At 45.5% G+C, this 21,072-nt stretch overlaps 1 protein-coding gene across 1 annotated transcript in view; it reads left to right on the top strand.

The window, feature by feature from the left end:
• Positions 1 to 21,072, top strand: part of LOC143958869 (coagulation factor XIII B chain-like) — a 143,881-nt gene that overhangs the window by 70,577 nt on the left and 52,232 nt on the right. Inside the window, 8 exon segments of the mRNA XM_077467851.1 lie at positions 99 to 122; positions 125 to 313; positions 5,174 to 5,353; positions 6,771 to 6,974; positions 8,972 to 9,151; positions 12,033 to 12,236; positions 14,237 to 14,416; positions 17,526 to 17,729. Coding sequence (XP_077323977.1) covers positions 99 to 122; positions 125 to 313; positions 5,174 to 5,353; positions 6,771 to 6,974; positions 8,972 to 9,151; positions 12,033 to 12,236; positions 14,237 to 14,416; positions 17,526 to 17,729 — 1,365 coding nt within the window.

Raw genomic sequence — 21,072 nt, 5'->3', positions numbered from 1 at the left:
ATAGATGGAAAAATAAAAAAAATACAGAATTTCCACTTTAAGATTTTATTTTTCAGCTCTCTTTATTTTTATGTTTTTTTTTTTTTTTTTTTTTTTAGGTACATGTCACCTAGACCAAGAACAAATGATGACAACTTCTTAGAACTGGACGATAAACACGACGGCGAATCATTGTACGGGGAAGGAGAAACTGTCCAGTTTATATGTAAGGCCGGATACTTTAATAGGACTTCATTGACCGCAACATGCCAGAAACCAGAAGAAACTAAAAGAGTATCCGCTGAGCCAACACTGGCTTATCCAACCTGCATACGTGAGTGGGAATTTATCACAACATCTAATGCAGTACTTTTTTTTTTTTTCCACAGTGTATTGGGGTTATTTATAAAAAAAAAAAAAAATGCTGGACAAATCTCACAAGCATTAGAAAGTTTCACTGTATTTTACTGTAACGTGATTATTTCCTATGATCGTCAACTCCTCAATTTAGTTTGGGTACAACGTCGCACGACCGCACAATTGTCAGTTAAAGCGACGCAGTGCCGAATTGCATAAAGTGCTCTGGTCAGGAAGGGGGTGAAATCTTCCGGGGCTGAATCTGGGGCCCATAGCCCCGAGTCTCTCAGAGACAGCCGTGGCCCCTCTGCAGCCGGGACACGAGTGCGGTAGACAGCACGGGAGAGCTGGGGGGGGCGAGAGAGCAGAGAGATGATATCACCGCCCTCCCTGCATCACCGCTGTGCCGCTCTCACTGTGCAGCCGCAGGCAGAAGAGAGATGACATCATCTCTCACTGACCGCCCTCTTTCTAATGACCCTGATGTAAGGAGGAGAATTTCTGGGGATCCTGATGTAAGCGGGAGCTCTCTGGGGATCCTGATGTAAGGGGGGGGGCTCTCTGGGGACCCTGATGTAAGGAGAGGCTCTCTGGGGACCTTGATGCAAGGAGGAGGCTCTCTGGGGACCCTGATGTAAGGGAAGGCTCTCTGAGGACACTGATTTAAGGGAGAGGCTCTCTGGGGACCCTGATGTAAGGGAAGACTCTCTGGGGACCCTGATGTAAGGGAAGGCTCTCTGGGGACCCTGATGTAAGGGAAGGCTCTCTGGGGACCCTGATGTAAGGGAAGGCTCTCTGGGGACCCTGATGTAAGGGGGGGCTCTCTGGGGACCCTGATGTAAGGGGGGGCTCTCTGGGGACCCTGGTGTAAGGGGGAGGCTCTCAGGGGACCCTGATGTAAGGGAAGGCCCCCTGGGGACCCTGATGTAAGGGAAGGCTCTCCGAGGACCCTGATGTAAGGGGTGGGCTCTCTGGGGACCCTGATGTAAAGAGGAGAATTCCTGGGGACCCTGATGTAATGGGGGCTCTCTGGGGACCCTGATGTAAGGGGAAGGCTCTCTGGGGACCCAGATGTAATAAGGGGGGCTCTGGGGACCCTGATGTAAAGGAGAGGCTCTCTGATGAAAGGGGGAGGCTCTCTGGGGAACCTGATGTAAGGGTGCGCTTCCTGGGCATGCTGATGTAAGGCGGTATCAATGGGGACCCCGATGTAATAATAATAAATAATATATAATGAAATAATATTAAAAACTATATATATATATATAATATACCGTATATACTCGAGTATAAGCCGAGATTTTCAGCCTCTTTTTTGAGGCTGAAAGTGCCCCCCTCGGCTTATACTCGAGTCATCGCTGTCTGCCCGCTCGATCAGCGTGTCGAGCAGACAGACAGCGGCCATTCTAGAATTCAAAAGCCGCGCCTCCGGCTCCGCCTTCGCCTGTGATAGGCGGAACACTGAATTTCCCAGCAGCCTGTGTTCCGCCTATCACGGGCATCGTCTCATCCTCGTACTACGGACGAGGATGAGACGATGCCCGTGATAGGCGGAACACAGGCTGCTGGGAAATTGAGTGTTCCGCCTATCACGGACATCCGATAGGCGGAACAGCAGTCAGTGGGAAATTGAGTGTTCCGCCTATCACCGACGGAGGCGCGGCTTTTGAATCCTAGAATGGCCGCCGACGAAGAGCTGAAGGACGGAGGCTCGGCTCGGGACGGGACGGGCCGGGCCGGGACGGGCCGGGCCGGGACGGGACGCAGGCTGGACGGGACGCAGGCTGGACGGGACGCAGGCTGGACGGACACAGGCAGGCTGCACGGACACACACACACACACACACACACACACACACACACACACGGATGCATGGACACACACACACACACACACGGATGCATGGACACACACACACACACACACGGATGCATGGACACACACACAGGGATGGATGGACCCACAGGGATGGACGGACACACAGGGATGGACAGGCATGTCTCACCCTCGGCTTATACACGAGTCAATAATTTTTTCCAGTTTTTTGGGGGTAAATTGGGGGCCTTGGCTTATATTCGGGTCGGCCTATACTCGAGTATATACGGTACACACAAACACACATATATTATATACATGTGTATGCCAGCCCAAGGGTATGACTTTCTTTGATTTTCTACTATGGGCTCTAGCCCCAGATCTTTTGTAGACCTACTGTAGCAGCGCCCCTGCCTGGACCCCATCTTGATCCAGGGCTGTGGCTCTCTTCCTTCTCATATGCTTATATGCCAGCTTTTTTATTTTAGTAAAACCTTTATTCCAAAAGTAAAAAAAACTGTTTGCTGTAACTGCAGTGTGATCTGGAGTTTGGCCTCAATTCATGATCCATGATGAGAATCTCCCATTCCACCACATCCCAAAGGTACTTTATTGGATGAGATCTGGTGAGTGTGGAGGCCATTGGATGAGATCTGGTGAGTGTGGAGGCCATTGGAGTACAGGGACCTCATTGTCCAGTGGTGAGATGATTGGGGCTTTGTGACATGGTGTATTATCCTGCTGGAAGGAGCCATCAGAAGATGGGGACACTGTAGTCATAAAGGGATGGACATGGTCAGGAACAATACTCAGGTAGGCCATGGCATTTAAACGATGCTCAATTGGTACTAACGGGCCCAAAGTGTGCCAAGACAATATCCCCCAAATCATTACACCGCCAGCAACCTGAACCAATGATACAAGGCAGGATGGATCCATGCTTTCATGTTATTTACTCCAAATTCTGACCCCACCATCTGAATGTCGCAGCTGAAATCGAGACTCATCAGACCAGGCAATATTTTTCCAATCTTCTATTGTCCAGTTTGACCCTGAGCGAATTGTAGCCTTTGTAGCGGTTGTGCTGCTGTAGCCCATCTGCTTTAAGGTTCGATGTGTTGTGTGTTCAGAGATGGTATTCTGCCTACCTTGGTTGTAGCGAGTGGTTATTTGACTTACTGTTGCCTTTCTATCATCCAAACCTGTCTGCCTATTCACCTATTTGTTTTCTTTTTTTGGACCATTCTCTGTAAACCCTAAGGATGGTTGTGTTGAAATCACAGTAGATCAGCAGTTTTAGAAATACTCAGACCAGCCCGTCTGGCACCAATAACCATGCTACGCTCAAAGTCACTTAAATCCCCTTTCTTCCCCATTCCGATGCTCGGTTTGAACTTCAACAAGTCGTCTTCACCACGTCTAGATGCCTAAATGCATTGAGTTTCTGCCCTGTGATTGGCTGAATAACAACTTGTGTTACCAAGCAATTGAACAGGTGAATAAAGTGGCCGGTGACTGCATATTAGGGCCAATTAACCTAGCATGGAGTGTGGGAGGAAACCCAGGCAGGCACAGGGAGAGCTTGGAGACTACAGACAGGTAGTGCTGTGGTTGCGATTTAACCAGTTCCCGACCGGCGCACGCCGATGTACGTTGGCAAAATGTCACGGGCAGACATATTGGCGTACAGGTACATCCATTTTTACATGCCGCCTTGCCATTGCGTGTGCGTCGCCAGTGGCACGCTCGCGTGCCGGTCGGGACCCCCGTGAGTCCGGTCGTGGGTCCCGCGAACTCGATCGCCGCCGCGAACACAGGAATCACTGCATTTGTATAGCACTGATTACTGTATAAATGACAATGGTCCCAAAAATGTGTCAAAAATGTCCGATGTGCCCACCATAATGTCGTAGTCACAATAAAAATCACTGATCGCCGCCATTACTAGTAAAAAAAACGCTATAACTTTTGCGCAAACCAATCAATAATGGCTTATTGTGATTTTTTTTTTTACCAAAAATATGTAAAAGAATACGTATCAGCCTAAACTGAGGGGAAAAAATGTTTTTTTATATATTTTTGGGGAATATTTATTATAACAAAAAGTAAAAAATAATGCGTTTTTTTCAAAATTGTCGCTCTATTTTTGTTTATAGCGCAAAAAATAAAAACCGCAGGGGTGATCAAATACCACCAAAAGAAAGCTCTATTTGTGGGGAAAAAAAGACATCAATTTTGTTTGGGAGCCACGTCGCACGACCGCGCAATTGTCAATTAAAGTGACGCAGTGCCGAATCGCAAAAAGTGGTCTGGTCTTTGACCAGCAAAATGGTCCGGTCTGTAAGTGGTTAATAATGGCTTATTGTAATTTTTTTTTTACCAAAAATATGTAGAAGAATACGTATCGGCCTAAACTGAGGGGAAAAAATGTTTTTTTTAGATATTTTTGGGAATATTTATTATAACAAAAAGTAAAAAATAATGCGTTTTTTTTTCAAAATTGTCGCTCTATTTTTATTTATAGCGCAAAAAATAAAAACCGCAGGGGTGATCAAATACCACCAAAAGAAAGCTCTATTTGTGGTAAAAAAAAGGACGCCAATATTGTTTGGGAGCCACGTCGCACGACCGCGCAATTGTCAGTTAAAGCGATGCAGTGCCAAATCACAAATAGTGGTCCGGTCTTAAGCCAGCAAAATGGTCCGGGGCTGAAAGTGGTTAAACCAACCATCCCAGTGCTGCTAGGCAGACGTGCTAACCACTAAGCCACTGAGCTGCCTATTAGTAAAAGCTGACCATTGTAAGCAACCCCAGTTGGGTACTACAGTATGGTTTCTCCTAACTCCTGTTACTGTCACTTTCACTGCAAGTAAAATATAAACAAAGGCATGTGAAATTTAAAAAAAATAAATAAAACGAATAAACAAAATACTATCTTAATCAGCATTAACCCGTATTCGTATTATAATGCATATAGCAAGCCTTTAATCCATCTGTGTTTTTTTTTTTTTTTTTTTTTAGGACTTGGGCAAAGCTGTGGTCCACCACCGCCGGTCCAGAATGGAGAGATCGTAGGAGTAAAAAATCTTCAGTATCTATCTGGTTCTATTGTAAACTATAAATGTGCCAGCTGGTACACCCTTGAAGGAAAGGCGATAACGTGCAGGCATGGAGAATGGGACGCAGAACCAGTTTGCCGAGGTATATTTATTACTTTGAGAAGATATATACAGTAAAGAACCCCAACTGTAATGCCGTGTACACACACGACCGGACTTTCCGACAGCAAAGGTCCTATGGACCCAATCCGTCGGACAATTCGATCGTGTGTGGGCTCCATCGGACCTTTGCTGTCGAAAAATCAGTTCGTCTGTATGCTAGTCCGACGGACGAAAAAAACGACGCTAGGGCAGCTATTGGCTACTGGCTATGAACTTTCCTTATTCTAGTCCGGTCGTACGTCATCCCGTCGGACAATCGTCGGAGAAGCGGTTAGGAAAGGAAATATTCATTCACTTTTCTAACACACGTGGATGGACTGCGAGCACCAAGCATGGCGCTCACAGTTCACCTATTTTGAAGCCTATTACAGCATATGGCTCTAATCAGGTGCTTCAAAAACACCCCCCCCCCCTTCCGCTGTAATTCAGGCACTGGGCACCCATCAAGCGGCGGCCATGGATAGATTCATGTTATGCATGAATCTATCCATTGGTCATAGAGGGGGTGGCTGGAGAGAGGGGGCGGCGCTCGTGCCCTCTTATGGATTGGTATCATCCATGATAAAAGTACCAACCATTTGGCTACCCCATGTACAAGCAAACACGAGTCTGCCCCACAGAGGAGAACCTCAGTGAGACAAGGTCCACACTATTCCTCCTTGATCCTCACTTTCTCCATCTCCTCCCTTCAATAACAATCTCCTTCTGCATGTGCGGCCAGCTTCCAGGTCCCCTCCTTAGCAACCAGCGATATACAGTGTGTTTAAAGAGAAAAAAAAAACATAAAACACAAAATGTATGAAAACTGCATGCAAAAACACATAAAAAACAAGCAAAATGCACAGCAAAACGTGCCTGAAAAACGCGTCAAGTGTAGCCGCATAAATGTGAACCTAGTGTAAATGCATGCGTTCTTCCATGTCTAGATTTGGTGGCCTCTGGTCTCACATTAGTTACCAGCACATTTTCAAGAATTCCCTTTCTTCTTCCTTCCATCCCGTAGCACAGTGGTCTCCAAAATGTGCCCCAAAGGCCCAGATGCACCCCTTTGCTAGCTTTTAACTGGCTCTTGGGACATTATTTCATCCACTGATACCAACAAAGGGGCCAATGACGGGGCACAATTATCTCTCCCGATGACACCAACAATGTGGCCCAGTGACACTAATGAAGGGGGCATAATTCCTCCCAATGATGCCAATGTTGGGGCACAATTTCTCCCACTAATATGCCAAAGACAGGGCATTATTTTTTTTTTTTTTATTATTCCCAATGGCCACATTTCAGCCCCTCTAAAGGCCAAAGGACAGTATGCTGCCCCTTTGTTGAGAAGGTTTGGAGACCCCTGTTGTAACATATTGACATATTCATTGTATGTGTTCTCTACTCAATTACAGCCCCTTGTATTGTGAGATCAACTGATATGTTACAAAACAACATTAGGCTGAAATATGCAGAGGAGAAAATTAAGGAAATATATTCTGAGCATCTTGATAGCTTAACATTCGAGTGCGCAGCTGGATATGGCATTCCCGACGAAAAAAGTCTGAGGGTTCAGTGCTTGGACGGTGTGCTAAAATACCCAAAATGCTTAAAGGAAGGTAAGTAGCAGATTTCCTACTAAATACTTCAGATTATGATTGTCTATGTAATACATTCCTTCTCTGTATGTATGTCATACTGCAGATTAGAGACGAGCATATTCCGCTGCAAACACCCCCCGCGATTCGGTTTGCAGCGGAATATGCGAACAGGCAGAAAATTTGGCAGAACACGCGAACACCGTTAAAAAGTCTTTGGGACACGAACATGAAAAATCAAAAGTGACAATTTTAAAGGTTACTGTCATAAAAAGTATTTGGGGACCCGGGTCCTGCCACAGGGGACATGTATTTTTAAAAAAGGCAGTTCTTTTCGAGGGCAATGTTTTTTTTTTTTTAAAGTGGAACAATAAATATTCCTTTAAATATCGTGCCTGGGGGGTGTCTATAGTATGCCTGTAAAGTGGCACATTTTTCCTGTGTTTAGAACAGTGCCACAGCAAAATGACATTTCTAAAGGAAAAAATTGTCATTTAAAACTGATAACGGCTGTAATGAATTGTCTGGTCTCGGCAATATAGATGAAAATCATTGAAAAAAAATGGCATGGGTTTCCCCCACCCCACCCCAGTCCATTACTAAGCCCTTTGGGTCTGGTATGAATATTAAGGGGAAACCAAAACCAATTTTTTTTTTTTTTTTATTTAAATTGCGTAGCGGTCCCCCTAAAGGCCCGTACATGCGATCGGACTTTTTGACAACAAACATGCAAATTAGCTGTTTTGGAGCAACATCCGACCGTGTGTACGCTCCATTGGACAAACTTTTTCGGTTTTCATCTGACTTTTGTTGGCTGTGCGAACGGACAAACTTTCTGGCAACAAAAGTCTGATGGAGCAAAGTCTGATCGTGTGTACAGAAAACCATAGGACTTTTGTACAAAGTACAAACAGGCATGCTCAGAACCAATGCAAAAAATCAGACAACAATACAGAAGTTGACCAAAGGTGGCGATAAAGTGCAGAAAAAACACGTGATTTGGTGAAAGTTGGCTGAAAAGGTCCTACCGTGCGTATGCAATACAAGTTCTCGGCCGACGCCCTTTGTACAAAAATCCACGGGAAAGTTTGTACAAAGTCCGATCGTGTGTATGAGGCTTTAGATCCATCCCTTCGGGTCTGATATGGAAATTTAGGGGAACGCTGTGCCAAATTAAAAAAAAAATGGCGTAAAGGTCCCCCCCCCAAAATCCATACCAGAAGGGTCTGGTATGGATTTTAAGGGGAACCCTGCATCAAAATTTAAAAGAAATGGCGTAGGGGTCCCCCCAAAATCCATAACAGACCCTTATCTGAGCATGCAACCTGGCAGGCCACAGGAAAAGAGGGGAGAACGAGAAAGCCCCCCCCCCCTCCTGAACCATACCAGGCCACATGCCCTCAACATGGGGAGGGTGCTTTGGAGTCTGACCCCACAGCACCTTGTCCCCAAGTTGATGGGCACAAGGGCCTCATCCCCACAAGCCTTGCCTAGTGGTTGTGGGGGTATGTGGGCGGGGGGCTTATCGGAATCTGGAACCCCCTTTTAACAAGGGGACCCCCAGATCCCAGCCTCCCCCACCGTGTGAATTGGTAATAGGGTACCTAATCGTACCCCTACCATTTCACAAAAAAAGTGCCAAAATGGTAAAAAAGACAAGAGACACCTTGGGACAAGTCGTATATTCAAAAAATAAAAAAATAAAAATGTCCCACGATGTAAGTTCACGCTGCCCGACGGACCAAAAAAGAAAAAAAAAGCCGCAACTGATCCGCCTCCATGGGAGGCTCCCGCCGAGTAATGTGTCTTCTCTGTGTAAGTATTTATATAACTGAGGGTGGGGCCATCCGGTGACGTAACCGGCTGGCCCCACTGACGCCACATAATTAACCATGAAACATAGCTTCAATTTGCCTACACTGGCACTAGTGGCACTCTAGAGGGTACTACATAGATAATACCATTTCAGATGCTCTAATGATGTTTATACACATGTATGGATATTTGTTTGGCTCTAGGTTTCTGTGTAATACAACAACATGAAATGGCCTTAAATCACATTCAATACAGTAAAGGCACCGTTATTGAAACTGGACAACCAGTTGTATTTGAATGCGCTGAAGGAATGGTGCCACTGAACAACCTGGAAGGCAAATGTGAAAGAAGACACATAAATTACCCAAAATGCATCGCTACAAGTAAGTTTACAATAATCTCAAATGTCTGTTTTTGCACTTTTTGCATTTCTTTTTTGACTTTTAAACATCACTCGTTCTGATCATTAAAGGTCTTGAACACATACAGATTAACCGGAGGGAATAAAACAAATGCAGATTCACTCACAGTAGAATTGAAATAGTTGGAAACCCTTCCATATACCTAGTGAAGTGACTGGTCTAGGTGATACACCGAGATGAAACAGATCCTCCCATATAAATTGTACCTATTTATCCACAGTCTTCTCCTCTCTACATCAATATAAAGTGCTGAATATTTTTAAGCTTGCCTGAGAGTTCGGAAAAAAAAGGGGGGTGGAGAGCTGAAGTCACACTCTGCAGAGCCCAGTGAGGAGAGCTCTGAGAGCTGATTGGACAGAGAAAGACACACCCCCCTTCACAAAGCTCACAGGAACAGAGCAGAGGCTGTCAATCAGCTGGAGTTTGCTCCTCTGTCACTATTTTTCTCTTGGTGTGAGGAAAACTTTTTTTTTCGTTTATTGGTTTTTTTATGACAGCTAGCAGGGGGAGATCTCCAGCTAGCTGTCAAAATGGACTCAGGGGGGTGTGGGGGCCGGTTCCTTTGTTGTATGTTCCATGCTACACCCTGAATATGGGTGTAACATGTAACATGTTACAAAAGGTGAACCTATCCTTTAAAGCCCACCGCACAAAAAATGCTTGGAGGTATCATTTTTATTTTTGTTTTGTTTCTTAGCAGAAGTTACATTGTATTTCTCTTCTGCCAAAAAAGCACTGCAGTGTACGCTACCGGCATGTAAGTGTTCAGATAGATGTATCATGTAAATCCAGTTATGGTCGCCCAAAGGCTGAAAAAAAACATATGGTATAATCCTAGGTTCACACCAATGCCTTTTTTTAGTGCATTTTGCAGTCCATTTAACATGGTTTCCTGTGGTTCACATCTATGCGTTCTGCGGCCGGTGTGTTTTTGAAAAGGGTCGTAGACTTTTTTCTGCATTTTGCATGTAATAGACTTCAATGGAATTGCACCAGAAAAAAAAATGGCATGCCCCCCCCCCCCCCCCCCCTCCAGGTCCATACGAGGCCCTTCAGGTGTTCCGGCTCCGGGATTTCTGAACTCCCGGGCCTCAGCCTGAACCCGAACTTCAACCTTGAACCTCCTGAGGACATGTGACCCCCCCCCCTTTTATGAGAGACCTCCTCCTTTGACCACTCAATTTAACAATTGGTCAGTTCTCTCACATGGGGTTTCCTGCCACTCAGGTCTCAGCCCATCCTCTCTGTCCAGCACACCTACCGTCCAGCAGAGGAGGCATCCCTGAGCCCAAGTGCAGGCGGCCACCCCCCCCCCCCCTTTGTCCCTGACACTCCCAACACTGAATCCACAACCAGGCCCAGCAAAAAGACATGGCCCTGGCCAAATTTACCTGTCTCTACAACCTACGGCAGTGATTCTCAACCAGGGTTCCTCCAAAGGTTTCTAGGGGTTCGTTCAGCTTTGGACAATTTCTGCCTCTCAGATAAGTTCCCACCGACACCATTGATCTTTTTATCTATCTGTAAGGAGGTAATTCTTCCCAATGACCACAAGTGTAAGGACCATTCTTCCCACTGTCCATGTCATTGTTATGCAGTGATCTTCCTGTGTTTGCTTACCTCCCCTCATGTGTTCTGACTAAGAGGCCAGCCACTTCCACCTGGTGGTTTTTATAACCTCTCCTCTAAGCATGGCTCCACCCCAGGCCCTATCAGGGAGCCCTAAATTAACCTGTGCACTGCAGGCCATCAGTGCTGATCAACCATTGTGTATTCCTTTGTGTGTTAGCTTCCTGTTACCTGCCGTGTGCTCTTCTGTTGTTCCCGTTACCGACTTTGGCGTGTCTTTGACTATCCCTGTTTGCCTGTGATCCTGACCTTTTGGCGTGTCCCTGACTATTCCTGTCTGCTTGTGGCCCCGACCTTGGCTTTGTCCCTCACCATCCCTATCCTCCTGTTGCCTACTGAGGGTGTGAGCTGGGGGATCCTGGGGGTCGCGACCTGGAGCCAGTTGCAGCCAAGTCCATCCTCACCACTCAAGGCGCTGGTGAACACCTGCTGGCTCTTAGACTCCGCTCCCCAGGGAATCTTACGCTCTAACCCCGGTGGGACCTGTCTCCCGTCCGCAGCAGTCAGCCGTAGGGTGCACAACCTTGCGGTGCACTCCTGATCCCCACGGTGTGCATCTGTCACCTCGCCTCAAGGTGACCTGACAGTCCATCACAATATTGTATTATGAGTTGTAGATTTCTAATTTTTAGCAGGGGTTCCCCGAGACCGGAGAACTATTTCAAGGGTTCCTCTGTGTTGAAAAGGTTGAAAAAGGCTGCATACATGTGAACCTAGGGTAAATGCATGTGTTCTTCCATGTCTAGATTTGGTGGCCTCTGGTCTCACATTAGTTATCAGTATGCTGGTACATTTTCAAGAATTTTCTTTCATCTTCATTCTATCCTGTAGCACAGTGGTCTCCAATTGTGTCCAAGGGCCCAGATGCAGCCCATTTGCTTGCTTTTAACCAGCTCTTGGGACATTATTTCATCTACTGAAACAACAAAGGGGCCAGTGATGGGGTACAATTATTTCTCCCGATGACACCAACAATGTGGCCCAGAGACACTAATGAAGGGGCATAATTCCTCCCAATGATGCCAATGTCGGGACACAATTTCTGCCATTGATATACCAAAGATAGGGCATTCATTTTTCTATTATCAGTGGCCACATTTCAGCCCCTCTAAAGTCCAAAGGACAGTATACTGCCCCTTTGTTGAGAAGGTTTGGAGACCCCTGCTGTAACATATTGACATATTCATTGTATGTGTTCTCTACTCAATTGCAGCGTCTTGTATTGTGAGATCAACTCATATGTTACAAAACAACATTAGGCTGAAATATGCAGAGGATAAAATTAAGGAAATATATTCTGAGCATCTTGATAGCTTAACATTCGAGTGCGCAGCTGGATATGGCATTCCCGACGAAAAAAGTCTGAGGATTCAGTGCTTGGACGGTGTGCTAAAATACCCAAAATGCTTAAAGGAAGGTGAGTACCAGATTGCCTACTAATTATTTTTTATGATTGCCTATGTAATACATTCCTTCTCTGTATGATTGTTATATTGCATAGACCGTATCTAAGGCATCATGCACACGGGCTCAAAAAAAAAAAACACTCGGAGGCATTTGGGATTTTTTACCACCACTAAATGCACTTGCCTGTTTGTTAATGTGCTCATCTAGAGGTTTGTATGCCTTCTGAGGTACAAAAAAATGGCCCAAGCACACATTTTTGCATTTTTTTAAATGGAAATGGGCATAAATGTATTCTAGTGAATGAGTACATGAATATTCTAGCCAATAGAATTAGCTTATGCTCAAAAACTTCAAAACATCATAGTCATGTAAATACACATTTAGGCATTTAGAGGCATATTTTTTGCCACCTTCTGACAGCATAAATTCATACACCCATGTGCATAAGGCCCTAGCTATTACTTTGACTGAATACAGTATGTAAAACAGGTACTTGCTTATCAAAACCCACATTTCTGAGTCGTATATACACTATGTTACCAAAAGTCTTGGCACGCCTGCCTTTACACGCACATGAACTTTAATGACATCCCAGTGTTGGTCCATAGGGTTCAATATTGAGTTGGCCCACCCTTTGTAGCTATACAAGCTTCAACTCTTCTGGGTAGGCCGTCCACAAGGTTTAGGAGTGTATCTATGGGAATGTTTGCCATTCTTCCAGAAGCGCATTTGTGAGGTCAGGCACCGATTTGGATCTGTTATTAGGCCTGTCTCCGCTCTAATTCACCCCAAAGGTGTTCTATCGGGGTGAGGTCGGGACTCTATGCAGGCCAGTCAAGTTCCTCCACCCCAAACTTGCTCATTCATGTCTTTATGGATCTTGCTTTGTGCACTGGTCCTAATCATTTGGCGGAGGGGGGATTATGGTGTGAGATTGTTTCTTAGGGGTTAGGCTTGGCCCCTTAGTTCCAGTGAAGGGAATTCTTAAGGCGTTAGCATACCAAGACATTTTGGACAATATCATGATCACAACTTTGTGGGAACAGTTTGGGGATGGCCCCTTCTTGTTCCAACGTAACTACACACCAGTGCACAAAGCAAGGTCCATAAAGACATGAATGATTGAGTTTGGGGTGGAGGAAATTGACTGGCCTCCTGACCTCAACCCGACAGAACACCTTTGGGATGAATTAGAGCGGAGACTGTGAGACAGGCCTTCTTGTCCACATTAGTGCCTGACCTCACAAATGCGCTTCTGGAAGAATGGTCAAACATCCCCATAGACACACTCCTAAATCTTGTGGACGCCCTTCCCAGTAGAGTTGAAGCTGTTATAGCTGTAAAGGGTGGGCCAACTCAACCCTACGGACTAAGACTGGGATGCCATTAAAATCCATGTATGTGTAAAGGCAAGCGTCCGAATACTTTTGGTAATATAGTGTATGTAGTGTACCTTCACATTGCCCACATTCTAAAATGCTCCATTTAGAATGTAGGCCGCTGTACATTTTGTTAGGCAGTGATTTTTATTATTAATATTATAGGGGTTTTTAAAGACAACAACAGTTTGCACAGCACTTTACAATATAAAGAGAGACAGTACAGTTACAATACAATACAATACCATAAGGAGGGTTCTCTTTGTGAGAGCTTAAAATCTAATAGAGAGGGGAAAGTGGTACAAAAGATAATATCTGGGAATGAGCTGATAGAACTATTCAAATTTCAAGTTTTAGGTAGAGATGGGATAAGCTTTCCTAAAAAGAGAAGTTGTTAGGGATCTCCTAAAAGATGTATAGAATGGAAGATAGCTGGGCGTATTGGGGTAGAGAGTTCCAGAGGAAGAGAGAGGCTCTGGAGAAGATCTGAAGATGAGCTTCGGAGGAGGACACAATCAATCTAGTCTATTTGCCTTTAGTAAATCAACCCCTATATGTGATATAGATAATACCATTTCAAATGCTCTAATGATATTTATATATATGTCTATGGATATTTGTTTGGCTCAAGGTTTCTGTGTAATACAACAACATGAAATGGCCTTAAATCACATTCGATACAGTAAAGGCACCGTTATTGAAAATGGACAACCGGTTGTATTTGAATGCACTGAAGGAATGGTGCCACTGAACAGCCTGGAAGCCAAATGTGAAAAAAGACACATAAATTACCCAAAATGTGTCTCTACAAGTAAGTTTACATTCAAGCTACAGAGATGCGAATGATGAGTGTGAGATAACTATAACCCTAGGGCAGGGGTAGGCAACAAGTAGCCCCCCAGCTGTTGTGGAACTACATTTCCCATGAGGCATTGCAAGGCTGTCAGTTATAATTACTTCGAGATGCATATATAATATATAAGACAATACATTGAAATTTGTGGGACTTTAAATGTGCCCTCCAGGGTTTAATAAATGCTAAGCCAAATGATAGAAAATAAAAAATAAATTTATTGAAGATTACACACAGATTGTTTAAAAAAAAAAAAAAAACAGGATTGATTCGAATCAAAGTTATAAGCTAGTTGTCCAGGGTATGACCATCCTGGCTAAGAGATCCGGTTGAATTGGCCAGCACGTTTTGTGGGCTAATGTGCTTCGTCAGGGCCTCGGAAATTCTCAAAATACGGTAACACTATATAGCCAAGATATGATCACAAGATATTATCACAAAAAGACATTTGATATAAAGGTACTTTCACTTTTAGACATTAATTCTTCTCATTATAATAACTTTCTAACATAACTCTTTATGACATGTTAATAATATATGTTAAATAAGCAATAGGATTTTGTGATTTCCGTTTTCGGTTTTTGTTTACCTGGCTGTTACTGGCTTGTAAAGCATCTCATCAAACCAATCTTGGTGATGACGGGCCCCTGCTTTCACCACCTCTTGGCATTGGTGACCCCCTATATTAAGAAGCAGGACACATGTATGAGGCTTTCCATCACTCCAGAGCAAAGGCTCATAGCCACCTTGAGGTACTTGGCGATGGGGAGAAGTCTCCAGGACCTCATGTTTACTATTGGGATCTCCCCCCAGGCTCTGGGAGTCATTATTCCAGAGACCTGCTCAGCCATCATTAAAGTCCAGCAGAAGGACTATATTAGGGTAGGTTTTTAGGGTAAGATCACATTCTATGTGTTTATGTTTGCTAATGTATTTTATTAATTTGTTGATTACACAATTATCAATATTGTAATATGCTGTGAATGTCCTCTTTGTGCTCATGCATGCTGTAAGCTTTTCCTGCTCCTTTTTTGGCCTACATGAATAACTTTCTTCAATAACCTCCCCAGCATGCTATCCTGGGCCCATACACACACAGCCCGGTAACTTAACAATATTGTTTGTCAGCTACATTTTGGGGCTCACCTTAAACAACACCTAAAATGTGTACAAATATTATTGGTGGCCCCAAATTTGGGCAGAGTGCAAGAGGCCATCTTCTTTGGCCCAAACTCATTTGGAACCCTGTCCCCCCCCCCCCCCCCAGCAGTAAACAGAGCCAAATACTCTGCTGTCTTGGAAAAACCCATACACACTATCCCTCTTTTGTGTTAACATTTCTGTATAAATTCCCCAAACCATGTAGTGCAAGGGCCTGCCTGATTACCTACAAATTGTAACTTCTTAAGTTTTTGTCTCCTATTATATTTATTGGTTAAATCGTAATGTCAAAATGTGCTGTGATTTGGACAGTGTGTATCCAGCTTTTTAGGTTATGACACTTCTTACCTGTCCACTGGGCTGTCAATAGTGTAAATAAAGAGGGGCTGGCCAAAGTATCACTGAAAATGTATGCAAACAGCTCTCATGGAAGTGGAGAGGGTTGCCTGTCTAAAACATCTACCCATTAGCCGCCCCCCCCACCAAAAGTCTCACCGTGCCCATAATGCTGTCTTACCGCTCCCATAATCGCAGCCTCGCCGTGCCTATAATGCAAGCCTCACTGTGCCCATAATGCAGTCTCACCGCGCCCATAATCGCAGCCTCGCCGTGCCTATAATAGAAGCCTCACTGTGCCCATAATGCAGTCTCACCGGGCCCATAATTGCAGCCTCACTGTAGTCAGTGCCTCTGGCTGGATTACAGTCTGCAGGCATCTCCCGCTGTTTGTCTCCGAGCTGAGTGTGAAAACTTTGGCCTCACTGTGAGAAAGGTCTCGCCCTCCTCCTAGATCAACTTGTGTGATAGACAGAGCACTGCGTCTATTACCCAAGCTGATCTAGGAGGAGGGTGGGACTTTTCTCACAGTGCGGCCAAAGTTTTCACACTCAGCTCGGAGATGCCCACAGACTGTGTATGACATGTAATGGAGGAGGGAGCGGAGCACTGCGCTGCAGCCACAGCTTGGCCCAAAGCAGCGCCAGGGAAGGCAGCCTACCGATCAAAAAGGTTTTGATCGATCAAAAAAAAAATGAACGATTAATTGAGGAATTAATCATTAATTTCCGCAGCCCTAAAAAAAATATTTTTGCGGCTGGAACACCACTTTAATTGCTACATGAGGTGACAATATCTTCTTCAGCTATTTATTATGGTGTGCTGTGGAAAGCACCCTAAAGTGGACCTTCCGCTCATTGGAATCCTCCCCCCCTCCGGCGCCACAATTGGCACCTTCCAGGGGGGAGGGGGGTGCAGGTACCTGTACAGTACAGGTATCTGCACCCACTTCCGGGATAGCTCTCTGCGGAAAGGGGCGTAGATTACGCCCCTTTCCGGAAGTCCCCCGCTGCCTGCTGGGAAACACACAGATCCCAGAGGCAGCGGGTCCATCCTTATTGCGCAGCGCGACTCGCGCATGCGCAGTAGGGAACCGGGAAATGAAGCCGAAAGGCTCCACTTCCTGATTCCCATACCCAAGATGGCGGCGGCAGCACCCGAGAGACGATCGAGAGATCAGCTTCGGGTGCCGACATCGCGGGCGCGCTGGGCGGGTAAGTGTCATTATTTTAAAAGTCAGCAGCTGCAGTATTTGTAGCTGCTGGCTTTAAAAAAAAAAAAAAACGGCAGAACTCCCGGCGGACTCCCGCTTTAATGGATCTAATGCATAATGTTCAAAAACATTATGCCTTTACAACTCCTTTAATTTTTTTGAGGCCTAAAAATTGGGGCACAATTTCTCCGACTGATATACCAAAGATAGGGCATTCATTTTTCTATTACCAGTGGCCACATTTCAGCCCCTCTAAAGGCCAAAGGACAGTATGCTGCCCCTTTGTTGAGAAGGTTTGGAGACCCCTGCTCTAACATATTGACATATTCATTGTATGTGTTCTCTACTCAATTGCAGCGTCTTGTATTGTGAGATCAACTCATATGTTACAAAACAACATTAGGCTGAAATATGCAGAGGATAAAATTAAGGAAATATATTCTGAGCATCTTGATAGCTTAACATTTGAGTGCGCAGCTGGATATGGCATTCCCGATGAAAAAAGTCTGAGGATTCAGTGCTTGGACGGTGTGCTAAAATACCCAAAATGCTTAAAGGAAGGTAAGTAGCAGATTTCCTACTAAATACTTCAGATTATGATTGTCTATGTAATACATTCCTACTCTGTATGATTGTTATATTGCAGAGACCGCGCCTAATGCCGCGTACACACGATCAAATTGTCCGGCGTACTTAGTCCGGCAAACAATCCGGCGGATAGTCCGGCGGACTTTCTACCGAACGGACTTGGCCACACACGGACACACAGAAAGTCCGGCGTTTGCTAGTGCGATGACGTACAGCACGTACGATGGGACTAGAAAAAGGAAGTTCAATAGCCAGTAGCCAATAGCTTCCTTTTCGTACTTGCTTCTGAGCATGCGTCATTCTTAGTCCGCCGGACTAGCACACTGACGAACGTATTGTCCGCTGAAACCCAAGTCCGGCGGAAAGATTGGAGTGCAAAACTACTTTCTAAGTCCGCCGGACTTTACGCTGAGAAAGTCCGCTGAAGCCCACACACGATCGGATTGTCCGCTGAAATGCGCTTCGGTGGACTAAGTACGCCGGACAATTCGCTCGTGTGTACGCGGCATTAGGCCTCATGCACACGGGCTCAAAAAAAAAACCCATTCAGAGGCATTTGGAATTTTTTTCCACCACTAAATGCACCTGCATGTTTGTTAATGTGCTCATGTAGAGGTTTTTATGCCTTCTGATGCACAAAAAATAGCCAAAGCATACATTTTTGAATTTTTTCCACAAAAACAGACATACATTTATTCTAGTGAATGAGTACATGAATATTCTAGCCAATAGAATTAGCTAATGCTCAAAAACTTCAAAACATCATAGTCATGTAAATATACATTTAGGCATTTAGAGGCATATTTTCTGCCACCTTCTGTCAGCATAAATTCATACACCCATGTGCAGAAGGCCCTACCTATTCCTTTGACTGAATACAGTATGTACAACAGGTACTCGCTTAAAAAGACACAAATTTTCAGTCATATATACACTATATTACCAAAAGTATTGGGACGCCTGCCTTTACACGCACATGAACTTTAACCACTTACAGACCGGACCATTTTGCTGGTTGAAGACCAGACCACTTTTTGCGATTCGGCACTGTGTCGCTTTACCTGGTAATTGCACGGTCGTGCGACGTGGCTCCCAAACAAAATTGACGTCCTTTTTTTTCCCACAAATAGAGCTTTCTTTTGGTGGTATTTGATCACCCCTGCAGTTTTTATTTTTTGCGCTATAAACAAAAATAGAGCGACAATTTTGAAAAAAACGCATTATTTTTTACTTTTTGTTATAATAAATATCCCCCAAAAATATATAAAAAAACATTTTTTTTTCCCTCAGTTTAGGCCGATACGTATTCTTCTACATATTTTTGGTAAAAAAAATCGCAATAAGCGATTATTGATTGGTTTGCGCAAAAGTTATAGCGTTTACAAAATAGGGGATAGTTTTATGGTATTTTTATTAATTTTTTTACTAGTAATGGCGGCGATCAGCGATTTTTATTGTGACTGCGACATTGCAGTGGACACATCGGACATTTTTGACACATTTTTGGGACCATTGTCATTTATACAGCAATCACTGCTATACAAATGCAGTGATTCCTGTGTAAATGACACTGGCAGTGAAGGGGTTAACCAGTGGGTGGCAGTGTAGGGGTTAAGCGTTCCTAGGGGTGTGTTACTAACTGTTGGGGGGGCTGGGCTTTCATTTAGTGAACACTGATCTCTGCTCCAATCACATGGAGCAGAGATCAGCGTCACTAGTTGCTAGGCAGAATGGGGAAAGGCTGTTTACACGGCATTTCCTCCATTCAGCCGCCCAGTGAGACGATCGCGGGTACGCCCGCGGTGATCGAGTCCGCGGGACCCGCGACTGGACTGACGGGGGTCCTGACCGGCTCGCGATGGCAGGGCAGCATTGAAGATTGGATGTACCTGTACGCCAATATGCCTGCCCGTGCCGTAGCTATAACAGCTTCACCTCTTCTGGGAAGGCCGTCCACAAGGTTTAGGAGTGTGTCTATGGGAATGTTTGACCATTCTTCCAGAAGCGCATGTGTAAGGTCATGCACTGATGTGGACGAGGATGCCTGGCTCCGCTCTAATTCATCCCAAAGGTGTTCTATCGGGGTGAGGTCGGGACTCAGTCAATTCCCTCCACCCCAAACTCGCTCATCCATGTCTTTATGGACCTTGCTTTGTGCACTGGTCTAAATTAGTGATGGACGAACTTCCGACGGGACGTTTCGCGAACGCGAAACGCGAACGGGCACAAACGTTCGCGAAAACGACCGTTCGCCGCGGGCTCCATTGACTTCAATGGGAGGCGAATTTCGCAAACCTTTAGGTCGAATTTGCGGCCACGGGGTAATTATTAGGGGGTAGCACGTAGTCCCACCACCTGGACAATAGCATAATACATGTATGAGGTGAATTTGGGATCGATAACTACAAGCATTTTTTTTTTATTTGGGAAATTGTTCTGACAATTCAGGACTATGGAGCTAATGAAGGCAATGGAGGAGAGGGAAGGTCAGGGACCAGGGTAGGCAAACAAGAGGGTGCAGGAGATACAGAGCACTGACAGCAGCACCGTAATACAGAGCACTGACATCAGCACCGTGACATACAGCGCTGACAGCAGCTCCGTGACATACAGCGCTGACAGCAGCTCCGTGACATACAGCGCTGACAGCAGCTCCGTGACATACAGCGCTGACAGCAGCTCCGTGACATACAGCGCTGACAGCAGCTCCGTGACATACAGCGCTGACAGCAGCACCGTGACATACAGCGCTGACAGCAGCTCCGTGACATACAGCGCTGACAGCAGCTCCGTGACATACAGCGCTGACAGCAGCTCCGTGACATACAGCACTGACAGCAGCTCCGTGACATACAGCGCTGACAGCAGCTCCGTGACATACAGCGCTGACAGCAGCACCGTGACATACAGCGCTGACAGCAGCTCCGTGACATACAGCGCTGACAGCAGCTCCGTGACATACAGCGCTGACAGCAGCTCCGTGACATACAGCACTGACAGCAGCTCCGTGACATACAGCGCTGACAGCAGCTCCGTGACATACAGCGCTGACAGCAGCACCGTGACATACAGCGCTGACAGCAGCTCCGTGACATACAGCGCTGACAGCAGCTCCGTGACATACAGCGCTGACAGCAGCTCCGTGACATACAGCGCTGACAGCAGCTCCGTGACATACAGCGCTGACAGCAGCTCCGTGACATACAGCGCTGACAGCAGCTCCGTGACATACAGCGCTGACAGCAGCTCCGTGACATACAGCGCTGACAGCAGCTCCGTGACATACAGCGCTGACAGCAGCTCCGTGACATACAGC

The sequence above is a fragment of the Lithobates pipiens genome, unplaced genomic scaffold (assembly GCF_037356315.1).
Source record: "Lithobates pipiens isolate NorthernLeopardFrog02 unplaced genomic scaffold, aLitPip1_a1.2 Scaffold_62, whole genome shotgun sequence".
NCBI classification, from domain to species: domain Eukaryota; kingdom Metazoa; phylum Chordata; class Amphibia; order Anura; family Ranidae; genus Lithobates; species Lithobates pipiens.
This window is presented reverse-complemented; position numbering and strand designations above follow the sequence as displayed.